This window comes from Bufo bufo, chromosome 5 (assembly GCF_905171765.1).
Source record: "Bufo bufo chromosome 5, aBufBuf1.1, whole genome shotgun sequence".
NCBI classification, from domain to species: Eukaryota; Metazoa; Chordata; class Amphibia; order Anura; family Bufonidae; genus Bufo; species Bufo bufo.
In genome coordinates this window covers 272103889-272124341 of record NC_053393.1, presented here as the reverse complement: position 1 = coordinate 272124341, position 20453 = coordinate 272103889, and the positions used below count along the sequence as shown (strand labels likewise).

Below are 20453 nucleotides of genomic sequence, written 5' to 3'. Positions count from 1 at the left end.
TCCATGCGCATGTGCAGTCTGCTCCTGTCAGTCGGCTCCCTGCTGCCCGCTCCAACTCTGACAGGAATCAGCTGCTTGTTCCCGATCTCTACAAACAGCTGATTCCTGTCAGAAGCTGGCTGTAATAAAAACCTTCAGAGTCCATACTGAAGTAGCTACTTCGTCAATCCCCATCTTCCCCCTGCACTATCGCCACACAGCCGACCCGCTAAGCCACGCCCACCGATGGAGATAGATATATATGTATGTGTGTGTGTGTGTGTGTGTGTGTGTGTGTGTATGTATGTATGTGTGTATATATATATATAATATATATATATATACACACACACACACACACAGTGCCCATGCATTGTGTGTATATATAAATATATATGCAAAGCATGGGCACCGACAGTGTGTCCACTGTCTGCAGACGTGAACCTATTCACTTAAATGGTGTCTGCAATATGCATTCTACAGTACTTTTTCGCGGTGTGAAGGCATGGACAGATAACCCATGGATGCACTCCATAGGTTTCCGATCTGCGCTTCCATTCCGCACCACACCATATCTTTCAGATTTCAGACCCATTCACTTGATACGGTGCGCACATGGCTGGTGCCTGTATATTGCCGACCACCTGTTCGCTGGCCACAATACAGGCACAGACAGTCTGGTCATGTGCATGAGGCCTAAAGCCATACCTCCTTCCAGTATCCGGCAGGAAAGTCCTGGATTTCAGTGGCGGTCCGTGTTTCGGGGGAGGTATGTCCAAAATGGATCAGTTTTGCCCTAATGCATTCTGAATGGAAAAGGATCCCATCAGAATGCCTCCAATCAGTCACCATTCCACTTTGGAGGCGAACACCAAAACGCTGCAAGCAGTGTTTTGGTGTCCGCCTGATGAAACTGAGCCAAACGGATCCGTCCTGACACAGCAGCGTTTTGGTGTCAGCTTGATGAAACTAACCATTATGGATCTGTCTTGAACACCATTGAAAGTCAATGGGGGACGGATCAGTTTTCTATTGTGCCAGAGAAAACTGATCCGTCCCCATTGAATTACATTGTGTGTCAGGATGGATCAGTTTTCTCTGGCACAATAGAAAACGGATCCGTCCCCCATTGACTTTCAATGGTGTTCAAGACTGTTATAGAAGACCTAATGCAAACGGATCCGTTCATGACGGATACATGCGGTTATATTCTGGTAACAGAACCGTTTTTGCAGATCCAGGACGGATCCTCAAAAAACATGAGTGTGAAAGTAGTTTTAGGCACATAGTGTCCCTCTTCCTTCTATTCTAAAGTTGGGAGGTATGCTAAAGCCCTGATGAAATGACACCTAAGGTGCTGTTGTTACTATGATATCACTTTATAATGATGGGATCCTGATGCATTAAATAATGTATTCATGCCAGAGATAAATTCCAGTATCTGATATGGATGGCTATCCCCAGATGGTTTGTTTTAACATTCGCTCCTGTGCTGTGTTCCATTGCAGATCAGCTGATCTGGTTTGGAGCGCAGCGAGCGTTGATGACGCGGTAGGAGGAGTTCTGGCACCTCACACTGGCCATACATACTTCCGATCACATGTTATGATGCGTGCGCTCCATGCTGGAGCGCACGTGCATCACTTCGGGTCTGGGTTTGGCTGCAAGGCGTTGTTTGGGCCACATATTCTCAGGTGGGTGATATGGGTTTTGATGAGGGTGGGTATATATGGTGAAGGAGCACTACCCCCGATGAAGCATTGAGCGAAACGTGTGTCGGGATGCGGGAGATTTTCCTTGCAGGTATACCTATGTGACCATGTGGGGTTGTAAGAGGTCGGGACTATATATCCATTTGTGGTGAGGCACTTGGCACTTTGTTATGATTCTGTGAAACCCTATGTGGTGGCTTCATATCCTATTTATGTATGACTGACCTACATTCTGGCACATATACTGTTTGTTATATCCTGTGAGGGCAATTTGCTGCCTTATGTGCGTCTGTATCACCAACTGATTTTAAGCTGTATTTTATTAATTATGTATGAATAAAGGGATTTATTATTTTCTATCCGGATTGGCCTTTTTTGTGTTACTATGGTATCACAGTTGGCCAGGGATGTCATGTGATCACTCCTCTGAAGATGCTTGCTGTGATGCATGCTGGGATTTTTACTTTCACTCTGCAGCTGCTCCACCCACACAGCCTCTCATTAATGGGAGCATATTGTCTGGGGCACTTTTTGTTTTCATACTTATGGTGGCCAACCCCTTTAAGAAAATTAGATAAATCTGTGCTTTAGAATAAATACAATTATACACACTGAACAAAAATCTATACTTTCGGTTTTGCTCCCATTTTACATGAGCTGAACTCAAAGATCTGAAACCTTTTTCTACCTACACCAGGCATCCTCAAACTGCGGCCTTCCAGCTGTTGCAAAACTACAACTCCCAGCATGCCCGAACAGCCTACAGGTATCAGCCTACAGCAGGGCACTGTGGGAGTTGTAGTTTTACAACAGCTGGAGGGCTGCAGTTTGAGGATGCCTGACCTACACTAAAGGCCCATTACTCAAATATTGTTCACAAATCTGTCCAAATCTGTGTTAGTGAGCACTTCTCCTTTACCGAGATAATCCATCCCACCTCACAGGTGTGGCATATCAAGGTGATGATTAGTTAGCATGAATATTGCACGAGTCTGCCTTAGGCCCCTTTCACACGGGCGAGTATTCCGCGCGGATGCGATGCGTGAGTTGAACGCATTGCACCCGCACTGAATCCTGACCCATTCATTTCTATGGGGCTAAGCACATGTGCGGTGATTTTCACGCATCACTTGTGCGTTGCGTGAAAATCGCAGCATGCTCTATTTTGTGCGTTTTTCAAGTAACGCAGGCCCCATAGAAATGAATGGGGTTGCGTGAAAATCGCAAGCATCCGCAAGCGATTTTCACGCACGGTTGCTAGGAGACTATCGGGATGGAGACCCGATCATTATTATTTCCCTTATAACATGGTTATAAGGGAAAATAATAGCATTCTGAATACAGAATGCATAGTAAAATAGTGCTGGAGGGGTTAAAAAAATAAAATAAACTCACCTTAGTCCACTTGATCGCGCAGCCCGGCTTCTCTTCTGTCTCCTTCTTTGCTGATTGCAGGAACAGGACCTGTGGTGACGTCACTCCGGTCATCACATGGTCCATCACCATGGTAAAAGATCATGTGATGACCGGAGTGACGTCACCACAGGTCCTGTTCCTGCAATCAGCAAAGAAGGAGACAGAAGAGAAGCCGGGCTGCGCGATCAAGTGGACTAAGGTGAGTTTAATTATTTCTTTTTTTTTTTTTAACCCCGCCAGCCCTATTGTACTATGCATTCAGTATTCAGAATGCTATTATTTTCCCTTATAACCATGTTATAAGGGAAAATAATACAATCTCCAGAACACCGATCCCAAGCCTGAACTTCTGTGAAGAAGTTCGGGTTTGGGTACCAAACATGCGCGTTTATTCTCACGAGCATGCCAAACGCATTACAATGTTTTGCACTTGCGCGGAAAAATTGCGCATGTTCCTGCAACGCACCCGCACCTTTTCCCGCAACGCCCATGTGAAAGAGGCCTTAGACTTCCCACAATAAAGACCACTCTGAAATGTGCAGTTTGATCATATAGCACAATGCCACAGATGTCGCAAAGTTTGAGGGAGCGTGCAATTTGCATGCTGACTCCAGGAATGTCTACCAGAGCTGTTGCCTGTGCAATGAGTGTTCATTTCTCTACCATAAGCCGTCTCCAAAGGGGTTTCGGAGAATTTGGTAGTACATCCAACTGTCAGAAACAGTCTCAGGGAAACTCCTCTGCATGCTCGTCGTCCTCATCAGGGTCTGGACCTGACTGCAGTTCGTTGTCGTAACCGATTTGAGTGGGCAAATGCTCACATTCGATGGCGTCTGGCTCGTTGGAGAGGAGTTCTGTTCACGGATGAGTCCCTGTTTTCACTGTTCAGGGCAGATGGCATACAGCATGTGGGTGAGCGGTTTGCTGACGTCAACGTTGTGGATCTAGTGGCCCATGGTGGCGGTGGGGTTATGGTATGAACAGGCGTATGTTATGGACAACGAACAAAGGTGCATTTTAGTGATGGCATTTTGAATGCACAGAGATACTGTGCCATTCATCCACGACCATCACCTCCTGTTGCAGCATGATAATGTACGGCCCCATATTGCAAGGATCTGTACACAATTCCTGAAAGCTAAAAACATACTGGTCAGTTTTTGCATGGCTAGCATACTCACCGGATATGTCACCCATTGAGCAGGTTTGGGATGCTCTCGATCGCCGTATACGACAGCGTGCTCCAATTCCTGCCAATATTCTGCAACTTCATACAGCTATTGAAGAGGAGTGGACCAACATTCCACAGGCCACAATCAACAACCTGATCAACTCTCAATTCTATGCGATGGAGATGTGTTGCACTGCGTGAGGCAAATGGTGCGCGCCCCTCCCCAAAGTAAGACAAAACTGTGCACATTTCAGAGTGGGCTTTTATTGTGGGCAGTCTAAGGCACACCTGTGCAATATTCATGCTGTCTAATCAGCACCTTGATATGCCACACCTGTGAGGTGGGATAGATTATTTCGGCAAAGGAGAAGTGCTCACTAACTGTGTGTATGTGTGTGTATATATATATATATATATAGTCATGGCTGTAAATGTTGGCATCCCTGAAATTTTTCAAGAAAATGAGGTATTTTTCACAGAAAAGTATTGCAGTAACACACATGTTTTTGCTATACACCGTTTATTCCTTTTGTGTGTATTGGAACAAAACCAAAAAAGGGTGGAAAAAAAGCAAATTGGACATAATGTCACACCAAACTGGCACCCTTAACTTAATATTTGGTTGCATACCCTTTGGAAAAAAAAAAAACTGAATCCAGTCGCTTCCTATAACTATCAATAAGCTTCTGACCCCTCTCACCCGGAATTTTGGACCACTCTTCCTTAGCAAACTGCTCCAGGTCTCAGCAATTTTAAGATCTCTCCACAGGTGTTCAATGGGATTTAGATCTAGACTCATTGCTGGCCACTTCAGAACTCTCCAGCGCTTTGTTGCCATCCATTTATGGGTGCTTTTTGATGTATGTTTGGGGTCATTGTCCTGCTGGAAGACCCAAGATCTCGGACGCAAAACCAGCTTTCTGACACTGGGCTCTACAGTGCGACCAAAATCCGTTGGTAATCCTCAGATTTCATGATGCCTTGCACACATTCATGGCACCCAGTGCCAGAGGCAACAAAACAACCCCAAAACTACAACGAACCTCCACCATATTTCACTGTAGGTACTGTGTTCTTTTCTTTGTAGGCCTCATTCCGTTTTCGGTAAACAGAATGATGTGCTTTACCAAAAACCTCTATCTTGGTCTCGTCTCTCCACAAGACGTTTTCCCAGAAGGATTTTGGCTTACTCAAGTTCATTTTTGCAAAAGTTAGTCATGCTTTTTTATGTCTCAGCAGTGGGGTCCTCCTGGGTCTCCTGCCATAGCGTTTCATTTCATTTAAATGTCGACGGATAGTTCTCGCTGACACTGATGCTCCCTGAGCCTGCAGGACAGCTTGAATATCTTTGGAACTTGTTTGGGGCTGCTTATCCACCATCCAGACTATCCTGCGTTGACACCTTTCATCAATTTTTCTCTTCCATCCATGCCTAGGGAGATTAGCTACAGTGCCATGGGTTGCAAACATCTTGATAATGTTGCGCACTATGGACAAAGGCAAATCTAGATCTCTGGAGATGGACTTGTAACCTTGATACATACCTTGTTGATATTTTTCCGCAATTTTGGTTCCCAAGTCCTCAGACAGTTCTCTTCTCTCCTTTTTATCTGATTTTATGTGTGATATTTATATTGCCCACACCTGTTACTTGCCCCATGTGAGTTTGAAGGAGCATCACATGCTTAAAACAATCTTATTTATACACAATTTTGAAAGAGTGCCAATAATTTTGTCCAGCCCGTTTTTGGAGTACTGTGTGTGTGTGTGTGTGTGTGTGTGAGAGTATATGTGTGTGTGTGTGTACAGTCGTGGCCAAAAGTTTTGAGAATGACACAAATATTAGTTTTCACAAAGTTTGCTGGTAAACTGCTTTTTAGATCTTTGTTTCAGTTGTTTCTGTGATGTAGTGAAATATAATTACACGCACTTTATACGTTTCAAAGGCTTTTAATTGACAATTACATGACATTTATGCAAAGAGTCAGTATTTGCAGTGTTGTCCCTTCTTTTTCAGGACCTCTGCAATACGACTGGGCATGCTCTCAATCAACTTCTGGGCCAATTCCTGACTGATAGCAACCCATTCTTTCATAATCACTTCTTGGAGTTTGTCAGAATTAGTGGGTTTTTGTTTGTCCACCCGCCTCTTGAGGATTGACCACAAGTTCTCAATGGGATTAAGATCTGGGGAGTTTCCAGGCCATGGACCCAAAATGTCAACGTTTTGGTCCCCGAGCCACTTAGTTATCACTTTTGCCTTATGGCACGGTGCTCCATCGTGCTGGAAAATGCATTGTTCTTCACCAAACTGTTGTTGGATTGTTGGAAGAAGTTGCTGTTGGAGGGTGTTTTGGTACCATTCTTTATTCATGGCTGTGTTTTTTAGCAAAATTGTGAGTGAGCCCACTCCCTTGGATGAGAAGCAACCCCACACATGAATGGTCTCAGGATGCTTTACTGTTGGCATGACACAGGACTGATGGTAGCACTCACCTTTTCTTCTCCGGACAAGCCTTTTTCCTGATGCCCCAAACAATCGGAAAGAGGCTTCATCGGAGAATATGACTTTGCCCCAGTCCTCAGCAGTCCATTCACCATATTTTCTGCAGAAGATCAATCTGTCCCTGATGGTTTTTTTGGAGAGAAGTGGCTTCTTTGCTGCCCTTCTTGACACCAGGCCATCTTCCAAAAGTCTTCGCCTCACTGTGCGTGCAGATGCGCTCACACCTGCCTGCTGCCATTCCTGAGCAAGCTCTGCACTGGTGGCATTCCGATCCCGCAGCTGAATCGTCTTTAGGAAACGATCCTGGCACTTGCTAGACTTTCTTGGACGCCCTGAAGCCTTCTTAACAAGAATTGAACCTCTTTCCTTGAAGTTCTTGATGATCCTATAAATTGTTGATTGAGGTGCAATCTTAGTAGCCACAATATCCTTGCCTGTGAAGCCATTTTTATGCAACGCAATGATGGCTGCACGCGTTTCTTTGCAGGTCACCATGGTTAACAATGGAAGAACAATGATTTCAAGCATCACCCTCCTTTTAACAGGTCAAGTCTGCCATTTTAACCCAATCAGCCTGACATAATGATCTCCAGCCTTGTGCTCGTCAACATTCTCACCTGAGTTAACAAGACGATTACTGAAATGATCTCAGCAGGTCCTTTAATGACAGCAATGAAATGCAGTGGAAAGGTTTTTTGGTATTAAGTTAATTTTAATGGCAAAGAAGGACTATACAATTTATCTGATCACTCTTCATAACATTCTGAAGTATATGCAAATTGCTATTATAAAAACTTAAGCAGCAACTTTTCCAATATTTATGTAATTCTCAAAACTTTTGGCCACAACTGTGTGTGTGTATGTATGTATGTATGTATATGTGTGTATGTATGTATATATATATATATATATATATATATATATATATATATTAAATAAATATAATTTTAGTAATAAGTCTGTTTGTGGAATGAATGATATTAAGACTCTCTCTAGGCTTCAGTCCAGAAATACACTGAGGTGGATTGGAGGAGGGCTAATTTTATGCTTCCTGTCCCTACTTGGTTGAAGGATAGTCATCTCTCATGGTATGCAGTCATGGAGGATTCATGAAAAGGAAATTACCTGTAAGTGTAATCCAGCTTTTCGCTAACAAAAAAACCGACCCGGCACCATTGACTTGCCTTGATTTTCATGCAGGATCTGATTTGTTCTGTTTCGCAACCAGGCACAAAACCACAGCTTGCAGCGGTTTTGTGTCCGGCACCAAAACAGAACGAATGCATACTGATCAATCTCAAAACTGGAATTTAAAATGCAGATGTGAAAGTAGCCTAACAGATGATGTGAACTCAGCCTAACCAATTAGGTCAGGTCCTGAGCAGAAGAGCCTGCATCCAGTCCCGGCAGTCCCATGAGCTCAGCGCAGATACATGCTTAATATTAATTTATTTTACTTATATGACACCAACATATTCCTGCCAAAGTGGTGGGGTGTTCCCTGGAAGAGAATGAGTCTAGGGGCAACAGCTCAGCCCTCATTGCACCAAGGGGCTATGTATGGCGCAGCAGGAAGGGGGTTAATGGCCCGCTCGTATTATTGTGGCACACTGGTCAGGCAGGCACAGGAGCTGCGATTGACCCATCAGCGCAGGACCTGGCTGTTGCCCCTGCTGTAACTGCCGGCATCTGCATAATATCACACAATGAAATAGTTGTATGCACCCTAAAATAGGTGTCAATGAAAACTTCACCTCATCCTGCAAAAAAAAAAAAAGCCCCCACAAGACCATTACCTGAATGATAAAAAAAAAATGTCTCTCAGAATACGGCGATTTTATTTATTTTTTTCTTTAAAAAAAATAATTATATATATATATATATATATATATATATATATATATATATATATATATATATATATATATATATAATATATATATAAAAATCTATGGGCGATATGGCCTAAAACCTATGTTGCGATATAATTTGAAGCATGTGCGTTATATATTGCAATATATTATTTTCTTCTGTATGTATACAAAAAATACAGATTAATAAACTTTGCAAGAAATTTTTCCAGGGCGCAGTTTTTGGTTATCTTTGTATTCCAAAACGTGCTTCACTTTGAGGTGATAAAACAAATTGGCCATCCTTTGCAAAAAGATCCTTTTCCGTGGTCATATCGCGGGGCAGCGATATAATATCGTGGCACATATCATATAGCCAATACCGTGTGTGTGTGTGTGTGTGTGTGTATATATTACACATAATGCTTTTTATTGTGTAAGGGCTCACATACGTAACTGTTTTTGCAGTCTGCAAATTGCAGATCTGCAAAACACGGTTATTGGATGTGTGCGTTCCGTATTTTATGCAATGTCCGGCCCATAATAGAACAGGGGGGGCATTATTAGCATAGCATGTAGTGGAGCTGTGTGTGTACAGGGTGCATGTAGCAGAGCAGGAAGCCTGGCAGGGACTCGGTGACACAGTCTGTGACTCATTAGATTATTTTAACTAATAAACTCTCAGATGATTCTCTGAGTCCCTGCAATAACTATACATTGTAATTACATCAGTCTGCTCCACTGCATTCACTGCAGCAGAGCTGTGTTTGCCAGGAGCGAGTCCCTCTAAAGGTGATAGTGTCTGTCCTCTATGGCCCTGGTCCTTCCCTTCCTGCCTGCAAGCTGCACATTGATCTCTAAAAGCAGGCATTAGGGCAAGAAGAAATATACATTACTGTATGATGGCCACAAGACTATTATACCGAGGAGGGGGGCTTCAAAAATTGTTGTCCTGACTCCTTACAGTAGAGTCTCCTTGTGGCTGCCCCTATACAGTATAGCGTCTCCTTGTGGCTGCCCCCATACAGTATAACGTCTCCTTGTGGCTGCCCCCATACAGTATAGCGTCTCCTTGTAGCTGCCCCCATACAGTATAGCATCTCCTTGTGGCCGCCCCTATACAGTGTAACGTCTCCTTGTGGCTGCCCCCATACAGTGTAACGTCTCCTTGTGGCTGCCCCCATACAGTGTAACGTCTCCTTGTGGCTGCCCCCATACAGTGTAACGTCTCCTTGTGGCTGCCCCCATACAGTGTAACGTCTCCTTGTGGCTGCCCCCATACAGTGTAACGTCTCCTTGTGGCTGCCCCCATACAGTGTAACGTCTCCTTGTGGCTGCCCCCATACAGTGTAACGTCTCCTTGTGGCTGCCCGCATACAGTATAGCGTCTCCTTGTGGCTGCCCCCATACAGTATAGCATCTCCTTGTGGCTGCCCCCATACAGTATAAAGTCTCCTTGTGGCTGCCCCCATACAGTATAACGTCCCCTTGTGGCTGCCCCCATACAGTATAACATCTCCTTGTGGCTGCCCCATACAGTATAACGTCTCCTTGTGGCTGCCCCCATACAGTATAACGTCTCCTTGTGGCTGCCCCCATACAGTATAACGTTTCCTTGTGGCTGCCCCCATACAGTATAACGTCTCCTTGTGGCTGCCCCATACAGTATAACGTCTCCTTGTGGCTGCCCCATACAGTATAACGTCTCCTTGTGGCTGCCCCATACAGTATAACGTCTCCTTGTGGCTGCCCCCTACAGTATAACGTCTCCTTGTGGCTGCCCCATACAGTATAACGTCTCCTTGTGGCTGCCCCATACAGTATAACGTCTCCTTGTGGCTGCCCCATACAGTATAATGTCTTGTGGCTGCCCCCATACAGTATAACGTCTCCTTGTGGCTGCCCCCATACAGTATAACGTCTCCTTGTGGCTGCCCCCATACAGTATAACGTCTCCTTGTGGCTGCCCCCATACAGTATAACGTCTCCTTGTGGCTGCCCCCATACAATATAACGTCTCCTTGTGGCTGCCCCCATACAGTATAACGTCTCCTTGTGGCTGCCCCCATACAGTATATAACGTCTCCTTGTGGCTGCCCCCATACAGTATATAACGTCTCCTTGTTGCTGCCCCATACAGTATAATGTCTTGTGGCTGCCCCCATACAGTATAACGTCTCCTTGTGGCTGCCCCCATACAGTATATAACGTCTCCTTGTGGCTGCCCCCATACAGTATATAACGTCTCCTTGTGGCTGCCCCCATACAGTATATAACGTCTCCTTGTGGCTGCCCCCATACAGTATATAACGTCTCCTTGTGGCTGCCCCCATACAGTATATAACGTCTCCTTGTGGCTGCCCCCATACTGTATATAACGTCTCCTTGTGGCTGCCCCCATACAGTATATAACGTCTCCTTGTGGCTGCCCCCATACAGTATATAACGTCTCCTTGTGGCTGCCCCCATACAGTATATAACGTCTCCTTGTGGCTGCCCCCATACAGTATATAACGTCTCCTTGTGGCCGCCCCCATACAGTATATAACGTCTCCTTGGAATGTTATAGTTCTGTTTTTGGGCCTTTTGGTTGGTCAGTGGTCAGAAAATACATGTGTGTGTATTTTATTGTTAAAATTTGTATCGGTAATTGGTTTCGGTGAGTACTTAAATAAAAGTATCGGTACTCGTACTCAGTCTTAAAAAAATGGTATCGGGACATCCCTACTTAATTACTACCCAGCATCTTTTGGTGGGTCGCACCACAGGATCTAAAGTTCTGCTCTAAAGTTCTTTCACTGCAATATAGCATGAGCTGCTAAACTCTGGAAGTCTACATGGAACTCATTGATTTCAGTATGCAGCAAATACCAACATTCAGTAGCCAATTTACTACCCTGCAAATAAGAAGAAAAGGGGAGTCACCGCCTGCATCCATTTTTATATATATTTTTTCAATTAGTAACAATGTATAATGTTATCTACATGTACAGTGACTGTTGTAAAAGGAAAATAATGCACCTTTTTAGACTGTGACTGGAAATTGTATTGCATTGAATCAAATTGTACCCTTAATTTGGAATTTAAATTTATGTAATTCAAGTTATCGCTGATCAGAAATGTAATTTTCCTGACTTTGGTTAAGTATTGTGTTGGTTTTAAATTACATAAGAACTGCATATCTGCTAAAGAGGGATGAACAAGTTATGAAGCATATGGTTTTAATTTTATGTTTTTCTTTTAGGAATTCAAAGAAATGAGACCTTGAAAGCTATGGAAGTGCTACCTGTATTAAAGGAGAAAGTTGCCTACCTGTCTGGTAAGTTCTAACTATAGCTAGTATATTGTGCTTTGATAAGTCCACTAAACCTTGAAGGGGTTGTCTTACTTCAGTGAGTGGCATTTATCATGTTGAGAAAGTTAATACCAGGCTCTTACTAATGTATTGTTATTATCCATATTGCCTCATTTGCTGGCTGGATTCATTTTTCTATCACATTGTACTCTGCTTGTTTCCATGGTTTACAACCACCCTGTGCTTGCACACTATATGAAAAAGCGCTTTTTTCCATATGCCTCCCCAACGGCACTAAGGAGGATACCCTGCCTCCCAGGGACAGAAAACAATGTGGAGAACAATCCTTAAAAAGCCCCCTCCCCTTTACCTTCTCCAGTTGTTTCCTGTCACTCCAGGATGAAGTGGAGAACATAGCAGGGGTTCCCTCCTGCTTTGGAAAGATGTCGCTCAGCTTTTTCTGGGTCCGTCCTTTTCGCTGACTAAGTTTGTCAGGAGGGCTGCAGCAGGGCGCCGGTATCCGGGGCAAGATACAGGCCCTTCTGACGTCTAGGCATAAGCCCTGCGAATCGCAGGCAGCCCCGTGTGATACTGTGCCTCCGTGCGGGGATGCTAAAGGAGGAAGTCGGCATTACGAGACTCGGGGCTGGAGTCTCGTGAGAATAGATCCACAAAGGGCGCATGCGTCGGCATGCGCACTGTACCATGTGATGCGGAAGTACTAGATAATGCCGGCCGGACAAAGAATGGCGTCGCTCATCAGCGTGGAAGCATCTGGGTGTTGGAGCAGCCATGTCCCTGTCTGCTGAAATGTCCAAAGGCCCTAAGCCTGGTAAGCCTCCTCCTTATGGATGCATCTTTGTTTGCAATTTTATTTTGTACACCATTGAGGTTTTCATGGTGAAGACTCCCACTTAAATCAATTACTCAGAAGCTCTTCTTAAAAGGGGTAATTTTTTTTTATTGCAGTGTGGACCCAGCAAAAGTGGGGAACCTTCATTAAAGAAAAAGTGTGCCATCTGTAAAAAAACACTTGCCGGCCACATAAAGAAACCCCTATTAAAAAGTTTGGGAAACATGTGCCTCCATGTTAATGCCCAGTATTGCTGCTACCTACACTGCCAGGACCCTGTCTTTATGGCTATCTCAGTCAGAGGAACATTTACTTGCACGTACTTCTGAAGAGAATATCCTAGTCTCCCTACCAGTGTTGAAGCAAGCTACTAATTTCTTATCAGATGCCTCAGCTGACTTAGTCAAGCTTTCTTACAGATCAGCGGCCCTGTCGAACTCGTCCAGAAGGTCTATTTGGCTAAGGTCCTGGTCTGGGTACACTTCTAAAAGCAAGCTATGTAGTATTCCCTGCGAGGGGGACAGGCTCTTTGGATCAGTATTAGATGACATCCTAGACAAGGCATCTGATATGCTTCCCATCAGTATCCAGATCTTTTCAACATCGCCGCTCCTTTCGTACCCAAGGAAAGGGCAGGACTGACCAAAAAAAGAAAATGCTTCTGGCAGCCCTCAAGGGGCAGAGGTAGGGGTTTATTATTTAACCCTGACAAATCAATAATGCCAGGGAACCTGTAGGGGGAAGACTAAATCATTTTCTTCTAGCTTGGGAAGGGGTTTCAAAATCTCCCTGGATTCTACGTCTAATACGTTATGGTTACCGAATAGAATTCTCCCCCCCCCTCCAAAAAGGTTCTTATTAAAGGACAGAACTCCATTTCCCCCCCGGCAGCCCCCCTGACTTGAGCATCGGAGCAGTTCATGCTCCGATGCTCTACTTTGACCTGAGCTAAATCGCGGGCAAAGGCATTTTTTGGAGATCCGGTGACATACCGGGGCTCTCCATGGGGCTGCCAGGAAGCCCGATGACATCACCGGCACTGATGGGTGGGATTTAACGCTGTGCTAGCCAGTAAAATGGCTGCCCATCAGAGCCAGTGACGTCACTGAACACCCTGCCGGGCGGAAGTTTCCGCCCGGCAGTGTGTTATTAAAAACAAGAGACCTTGCCCTGCGCGATTTGGCGCAGGGCAAGGGAGCGCATCGGAGCATGAGATGCTCCAATGCTATTCTCGGGGGGGGGGGGGGCTGCCTGGGTGAAAAGAAGGGTATGTCCGGGTTCAGCTCTGAACCCGGACAACCCCTTTACACAGGAAATCGCCTAACCCACCTACAACTTCAAGTCCTCCCTTTCAGTCTTTCTTCTGCTCCCCGAGTTTTTACAAAGATCATGGCAGACGTTTCGGGGTTCTTACATCAGCAAGATATCCTATTTATTCCCTACTTAGACAATTTCCCGATTACGGCTCATTCATCAGAGATTCTGCTCAGAAAATTTCAGATAGTCGGAGATGTCCTTCAGTCCCTAGCCTGGACATTAAATCTGGAGAAGTCTGACCTATTCCCCACCAAGATCATCTTCCTGGGGATACTTCTAGATTCCCACCTTATGACTGCCTCTCTCCCGGGACAAAAGATCCAAAATATAATGGCAAAAATCTCGATTTTCTGGTCTCGCCCAAGGGTGTCCTTTAGAAAAATTATGGTAGTCCTAGGTTTAATGACTTCAGCCATCCCAGCAGTCAAGTGGGTGCAGTTCCACAGCAGAATGCTGCAGGTTTTTCTCCTTTCCACCTGGAACAAAAGTTGCTTATCCCTATACAAGAATTTGTCTCTTCCTCCTCAGGTGAGAGCCTCTCTACAGTGGTGGCTACGAAGGGAAAATCTGAACCAAGGAGTTCAGTGGAGATCTTCAGACCCAATTGTTATAACAACGGATGCAAGCTGGTCAGGTTGGGGGGCTCACAGCGGACATCAGCTAGTCCATGGAGTTTGGAGTCAGGAATTGCATCCTCTATTCTCAAACTCGAAGGAACTTATAGCAGTATTCCTAGCCTTAAAAGCCTTTCGCCCAGACATCCATCACAGAGATGTGAAGATTCTGTCCGACAACAGAACAACTGTAGCCTATATAAACAAACAGGGCGGCACAAAAAGCATAAAACGATGTCAGACAGAGTTCGTTATTCTCCTGGGCCCAAAACCACAGAAACTCAATTTCAGCGTTTCATCTGAAAGGAAAAGAAAACGCTCTGGCAGATTTTCTGAGCAGAAAACCTCTAAAATCAGGAGAGTGGTCCTTGAACAAAATGATATTTCGGTTAATATGCGACAGATGGGGAATTCCAGTCCTGGACCTCTTTTCCTTCAGAGTAAACAGACAGGCAGATCGTTTCTACTCCCTATCTTACGAGGATAGACCACTAAGAGTAGATGCATTCTCGGAGCCTTGGCGGGAGGGCCTGCTATATGCGTTTCCCCAAATATCCCTGATTCCCAGAGTCGTGACAAAAATAATGGAGGACAAATGCCGGGTAATCCTGATAGCCCGATATTGGCCCAAACGAACATGGTTCCCGTTTCTACTAAGCCACTCGGGCGGGGAGTTCTGGTTTCTCCCTCAGATTCTGGACCTTCTTCTTCAGGGCCCGGTCCAACATCCGGATGTGTGCCAGTTGAATCTGACAGCATGGATGTTGAACGTTCCATCTTGAGAGCCAAAGGATTGTCAGACCCAGTTATTAACGCCCTACTAAATAGTAGGAGGCCTGTCACGTCGAAGATTTATCTTAGGATCTGGAATGCTTTGCTCAGTTTCACAAAAAATGCCTGGAATCCCACTGTCTTACCAGATGTCAGGATAATTCTTGACTTGCTACTGAAGACTGATTAAGGGTCAGTACTCTGAAGGTCCAGGTAGCGGCCCTCCAGTGCTTTCCTGGAAAAAAAAAGTTAGCTGATGAAGCTTTAATCAGGCGTTTCTTTAAGGGTGCCCATAGGTTAAACCCAGCAGTTAGATCTAAGGTGCCTCCCTGGGACCTTTAATCTAGTACTTTTTGTACTTGTGGATCCTCCTTTTGAACCTCTGAGATCCCTATTAGGTTACTTTCCCTAAAGACGGCTTTTTTAATTGCGATCACCTCGGCTAGGAGAGTGGGAGAGATCCAGGCCTTATCTTGTCGTCCACCATATCTAACCATTCTGGATGACTAGTTTTAAAACATGAGCCTTCCTTTTTGCCAAAAGTATTTTCAAAATTCCATTGTCAGCAGGAAATGTAATTACCTACCTTCTGTCCACAGGCCAGGTCCGACAAGGAGATTCAGTACCACAATCTAGACGTCAGGAGGTGCGTTTTGACTTATCTTAAAGCCACTAAGGATATAAGAAAGTCCAGTATGCAGGAAAAAACAAAGGTCAAGAGGCTTCAAAAATTACTATTTCCCGCTGGATTAAGATGATCATTGCCATAGCATATACAGAGAGGGATGCTACTCCTCACTTGGAGTTAAAAACCCATTCAACTACAGCAATTTGTACCTCCTGGGCGGAAGGTGCCTCTGCTTTCCTGGGCCAGATATGTCGGGCTGCCACCTGCTCCAGTCTAAGTACTTTCTTCAAACACTACAGACTGGATGTTATCTCTAATAGGGACCTTTTTTCTTTTTGGCGTAATGTCTTGTCTGCAGTGGTCCTTCCCTAAGTTTTTTTGTTTCCTCTGTTAATCCTCCCGCTTAGTGCTGTTGGGGAGGCGTATGGGAAAGATAATTACTTACCGGTAATTGGATTTTCCATTTAGCCTCCACAACGGCACTGGGATTTCCCACCCAAACTTATGTTGATTTGTTAATAATCCTTTGTTTTTTTGTTACTATGTTCTATACCTTTTCATCAGCTAAAGGAAGTATAAATATACCTATTCAGCATCATCTTGAGTTTCTCGGATACTTACTGGAGAAGGTAAAGGGGAGGAGGCTTTTTAATTGTTTTCCACGTTGTATCCTCCTGCTTAGTGCTGTTGTGGAGGCTAAATGGAAAATCCAATTACCGGTAAGTAATTATCATCTTTCCCACAGTGTGCAAGGACGACCACCGCTGCGGAATTGCAGGGTGGTCGTAACCATAGAAACGAGCAGTGTATGATCCGATGAAAAAATGAATGAAGCCAGCAAAAGAAGCAAAATAGACTATAACAATACATTAGAAAGTGGCTTGTATTAAATGATACATGCCATTTGCTGAAGTGAGACAACCCCTTTAACCACTTCAGCCCCCAGTGCTTAAACACCCTGAAAGACCAGGCCACTTTTTACACTTCTGACCTACACTACTTTCACCATTTATTGCTCGGTCATGCAACTTACCACCCAAATGAATTTTACCTCCTTTTCTTCTCACTAATAGAGCTTTCATTTGGTGGTATTTCATTGCTGCTGACATTTTTACTTTTTTTGTTATTAATCGAAATTTAACGATTTTTTTTGCAAAAAAATGACATTTTTCACTTTCAGTTGTAAAATTTTGCAAAAAAAAATACATCCATATATAAATTTTGCTCTAAATTTATTGTTCTACATGTCTTTGATAAAAAAAAAAATGTTTGGGTAAAAAAAAAAATGGTTTGGGTAAAAGTTATAGCGTTTACAAACTATGGTACAAAAATGTGAATTTCCGCTTTTTGAAGCAGCTCTGACTTTCTGAGCACCTGTCATGTTTCCTGAGGTTCTACAATGCCCAGACAGTACAAACACCCCACAAATGACCCCATTTCGGAAAGTACACACCGTAAGGTATTCGCTGATGGGCATAGTGAGTTCATAGAACTTTTTATTTTTTGTCACAAGTTAGCGGAAAATGATGATTTTTTTTATTTATTTTTTTTCTTACAAAGTCTCATATTCCACTAACTTGTGACAAAAAATAAAAAGTTCTATGAACTCACTATGCCCATCAGCGAATACCTTGGGGTCTCTTCTTTCCAAAATGGGGTCACTTGTGGGGTAGTTATACTGCCCTGGCATTCTAGGGGCCCAAATGTGTGGTAAGGAGTTTGAAATCAAATTCTGTAAAAAATGACCTGTGAAATCCGAAAGGTGCTCTTTGGAATATGGGCCCCTTTGCCCACCTAGGCTGCAAAAAAGTGTCACACATCTGGTATCTCCGTATTCAGTAGAAGTTGGTGAATGTGTTTTGGGGTGTCATTTTACATATACCCATGCTGGGTGAGATAAATATCTTGGTCAAATGCCAACTTTGTATAAAAAAAATGGGAAAAGTTGTCTTTTGCCAAGATATTTATCTCACCCGGCATGGGTATATGTAAAAAGACACCCCAAAACACATTCCCCAACTTCTACTGAATACGGAGATACCAGATGTGTGACACTTTTTTGCAGCCTAGGTGGGCAAAGGGGTCCATATTCCAAAGAGCACCTTTCGGATTTCACTCGTCATTTTTTACAGAATTTGATTTCAAACTCCATACCACACATTTGGGCCCCTAGAATGCCAGGGCAGTATAACTACCCCACAAGTGACCCCATTTTGGAAAGAAGAGACCCCAAGGTATTCGCTGATGGGCATGGCGAGTTCATGGAAGTTTTTATTTTTTGTCACAAGTTAGTGGAATATGAGACTTTGTATGAAAAAAAAAAAACAAAAAAAAAAAACATCATTTTCCACTAACTTGTGACAAAAAATAAAAAATTCTAAGAACTCGCCATGCCCCTCACGGAATACCTTGGGGTGTCTTCTTTCCAAAATAGGGTCACTTGTGGGGTAGTTATACTGCCCTGGCATTTTCCAGGGGCCCTAATGTGTGGCAAGTAGGTAAATGACCTGTGAAATCCGAAAGGTGCTCTTTGGAATGTGGGCCCCTTTGCCCACCTAGGCTGCAAAAAAGTGTCACACATCTGGTATCGCCGTACTCGGGAGAAGTTGGGGAATGTGTTTTGTGGTGTCATTTTACATATACCCATGCTGGGTGACAGAAATATCTTGGCAAAAGACAACTTTTCCCTTTTTTTTTTTTTATACAAAGTTGGCATTTGACTAAGATATTTATCTCACCCAGCATGGGTATATGTAAAATGACACCCCAAAACACATTCACCAACTTCTACTGAATACGGAGATACCACATGTGTGACACTTTTTTGCAGCCTAGGTGGGCAAAGGGGCCCAAATTCCTTTTAGGAGGGCATTTTTAGACATTTGGATACCAGACTTCTTCTCACGCTTTGGGGCCCCTAAAATGCCAGGGCAGTATAAATACCCCACATGTGACCCCATTTTGGAAAGAAGACACCCCAAGGTATTCAATGAGGGGCATGGCGAGTTCATAGAAAAAAAAAAACTTTGGCACAAGTTAGCGGAAATTGATTTTTTTAATTTTTTTCTCACAAAGTCTCCCTTTCTGCTAACTTGGGACAAAAATTTCAGTCTTTCATGGACTCAATATGCCCCTCAGCGAATACCTTGGGGTGTCTTCTTTCTAAAATGGTGTTATTTGTGGGGTGTTTGTACTGCCCTGGCATTTGAGGGTCTCCGCAATCATTACATGTATGCCCAGCATTAGGAGTTTCTGCTATTCTCCTTATATTGAGCATACAGGTAATGAGATTTTTTTTTTCCGTTCAGCCGCTGGGCTGAAAGAAAAAAATGAACGGCACAGATTTCTTCATTCGCATCGATCAATGTGGATGAAAAAATCTCTGCCAGAAAAAGGAGGGGAAAGGCGTCTGCCAGGACATAGGAGCTCCACCCAACATCCATACCCACTTAGCCCGTATGCCCTGGCAAACCAGATTTCTCCATTCACATCAATCGATGTGGATGAATAAATCATTGCCGGGATTTTTTTTTTTTTTATATATACAAAGTGTTTGCCAAAGTATATGAACACCGCCACCTCCTCAGCTCATATGCCTCGGCAAACGTATCTTTTACTGCAGAGGAGAAATCTCGTCTTGCAGCGCCGCATACACCGACTTGCGTGTAATCTGACAGCAGCGCAATGCTTCTGTCCGAATGCACATCAGTGCTGCAGCTAGTCGATCGGTTGGTCCACCTGAAAGGTAAAAAAAAAAAAAAAAAAAAAAGAAAAAAACAGGCCGCAACGCAATAAATTTATTAACTGTTGAACAGAACATAGAAACTTTTTTTTAAACTTTTTTAACTGAACGTTTAACTTTTTTACTTACCGGTATTTTTTTTTTTTTGTTTAGTTTTTTTTACCTTTATAGAACAAACCTCTCCTTCCCCATGGGACAATGTGCAAAGCGCAAATCGCCCAAAGATGTGGCGAAGTACGTTATGCACTTTATCCCAGGTGAAAGGAGAGGTTTGCAGCAGCTGTGAGTGAATGGGCCCTAATAGCCCTGTGTGCCTGTCCTGGTGAGATGTGATCCCTATGCTAGGTGTACCTGTGTGTGGTACTTCCGGGAACACTCTCCATAGCATAGGGCAGGGTGGTCAGCACAGTCAGGACAGAAATAGCGGGTGTCACGCCTTATTCCACTCCTGCTACAGACACGACATCTTTTTCGGGGTGACGGTTGGGTTGAGGTACCAGGAACGACACTGGGGAAATGTCGCTCGTGTAGACGGCTAACTACACTGGTGGATGGGGCCACGGAACCTCCTGGGTAAAGGAGGTTCTCGATGATCTCTT

General features: G+C 44.0%; 1 protein-coding gene across 1 annotated transcript in view; it reads left to right on the top strand.

Annotated features, from left to right (window-relative positions):
- Nucleotides 1-20453, top strand: part of TRIO (trio Rho guanine nucleotide exchange factor) — a 796191-nt gene that overhangs the window by 15594 nt on the left and 760144 nt on the right. The window contains 1 exon segment of the mRNA XM_040431356.1: nucleotides 11879-11953. Coding sequence (XP_040287290.1) covers nucleotides 11879-11953 — 75 coding nt within the window.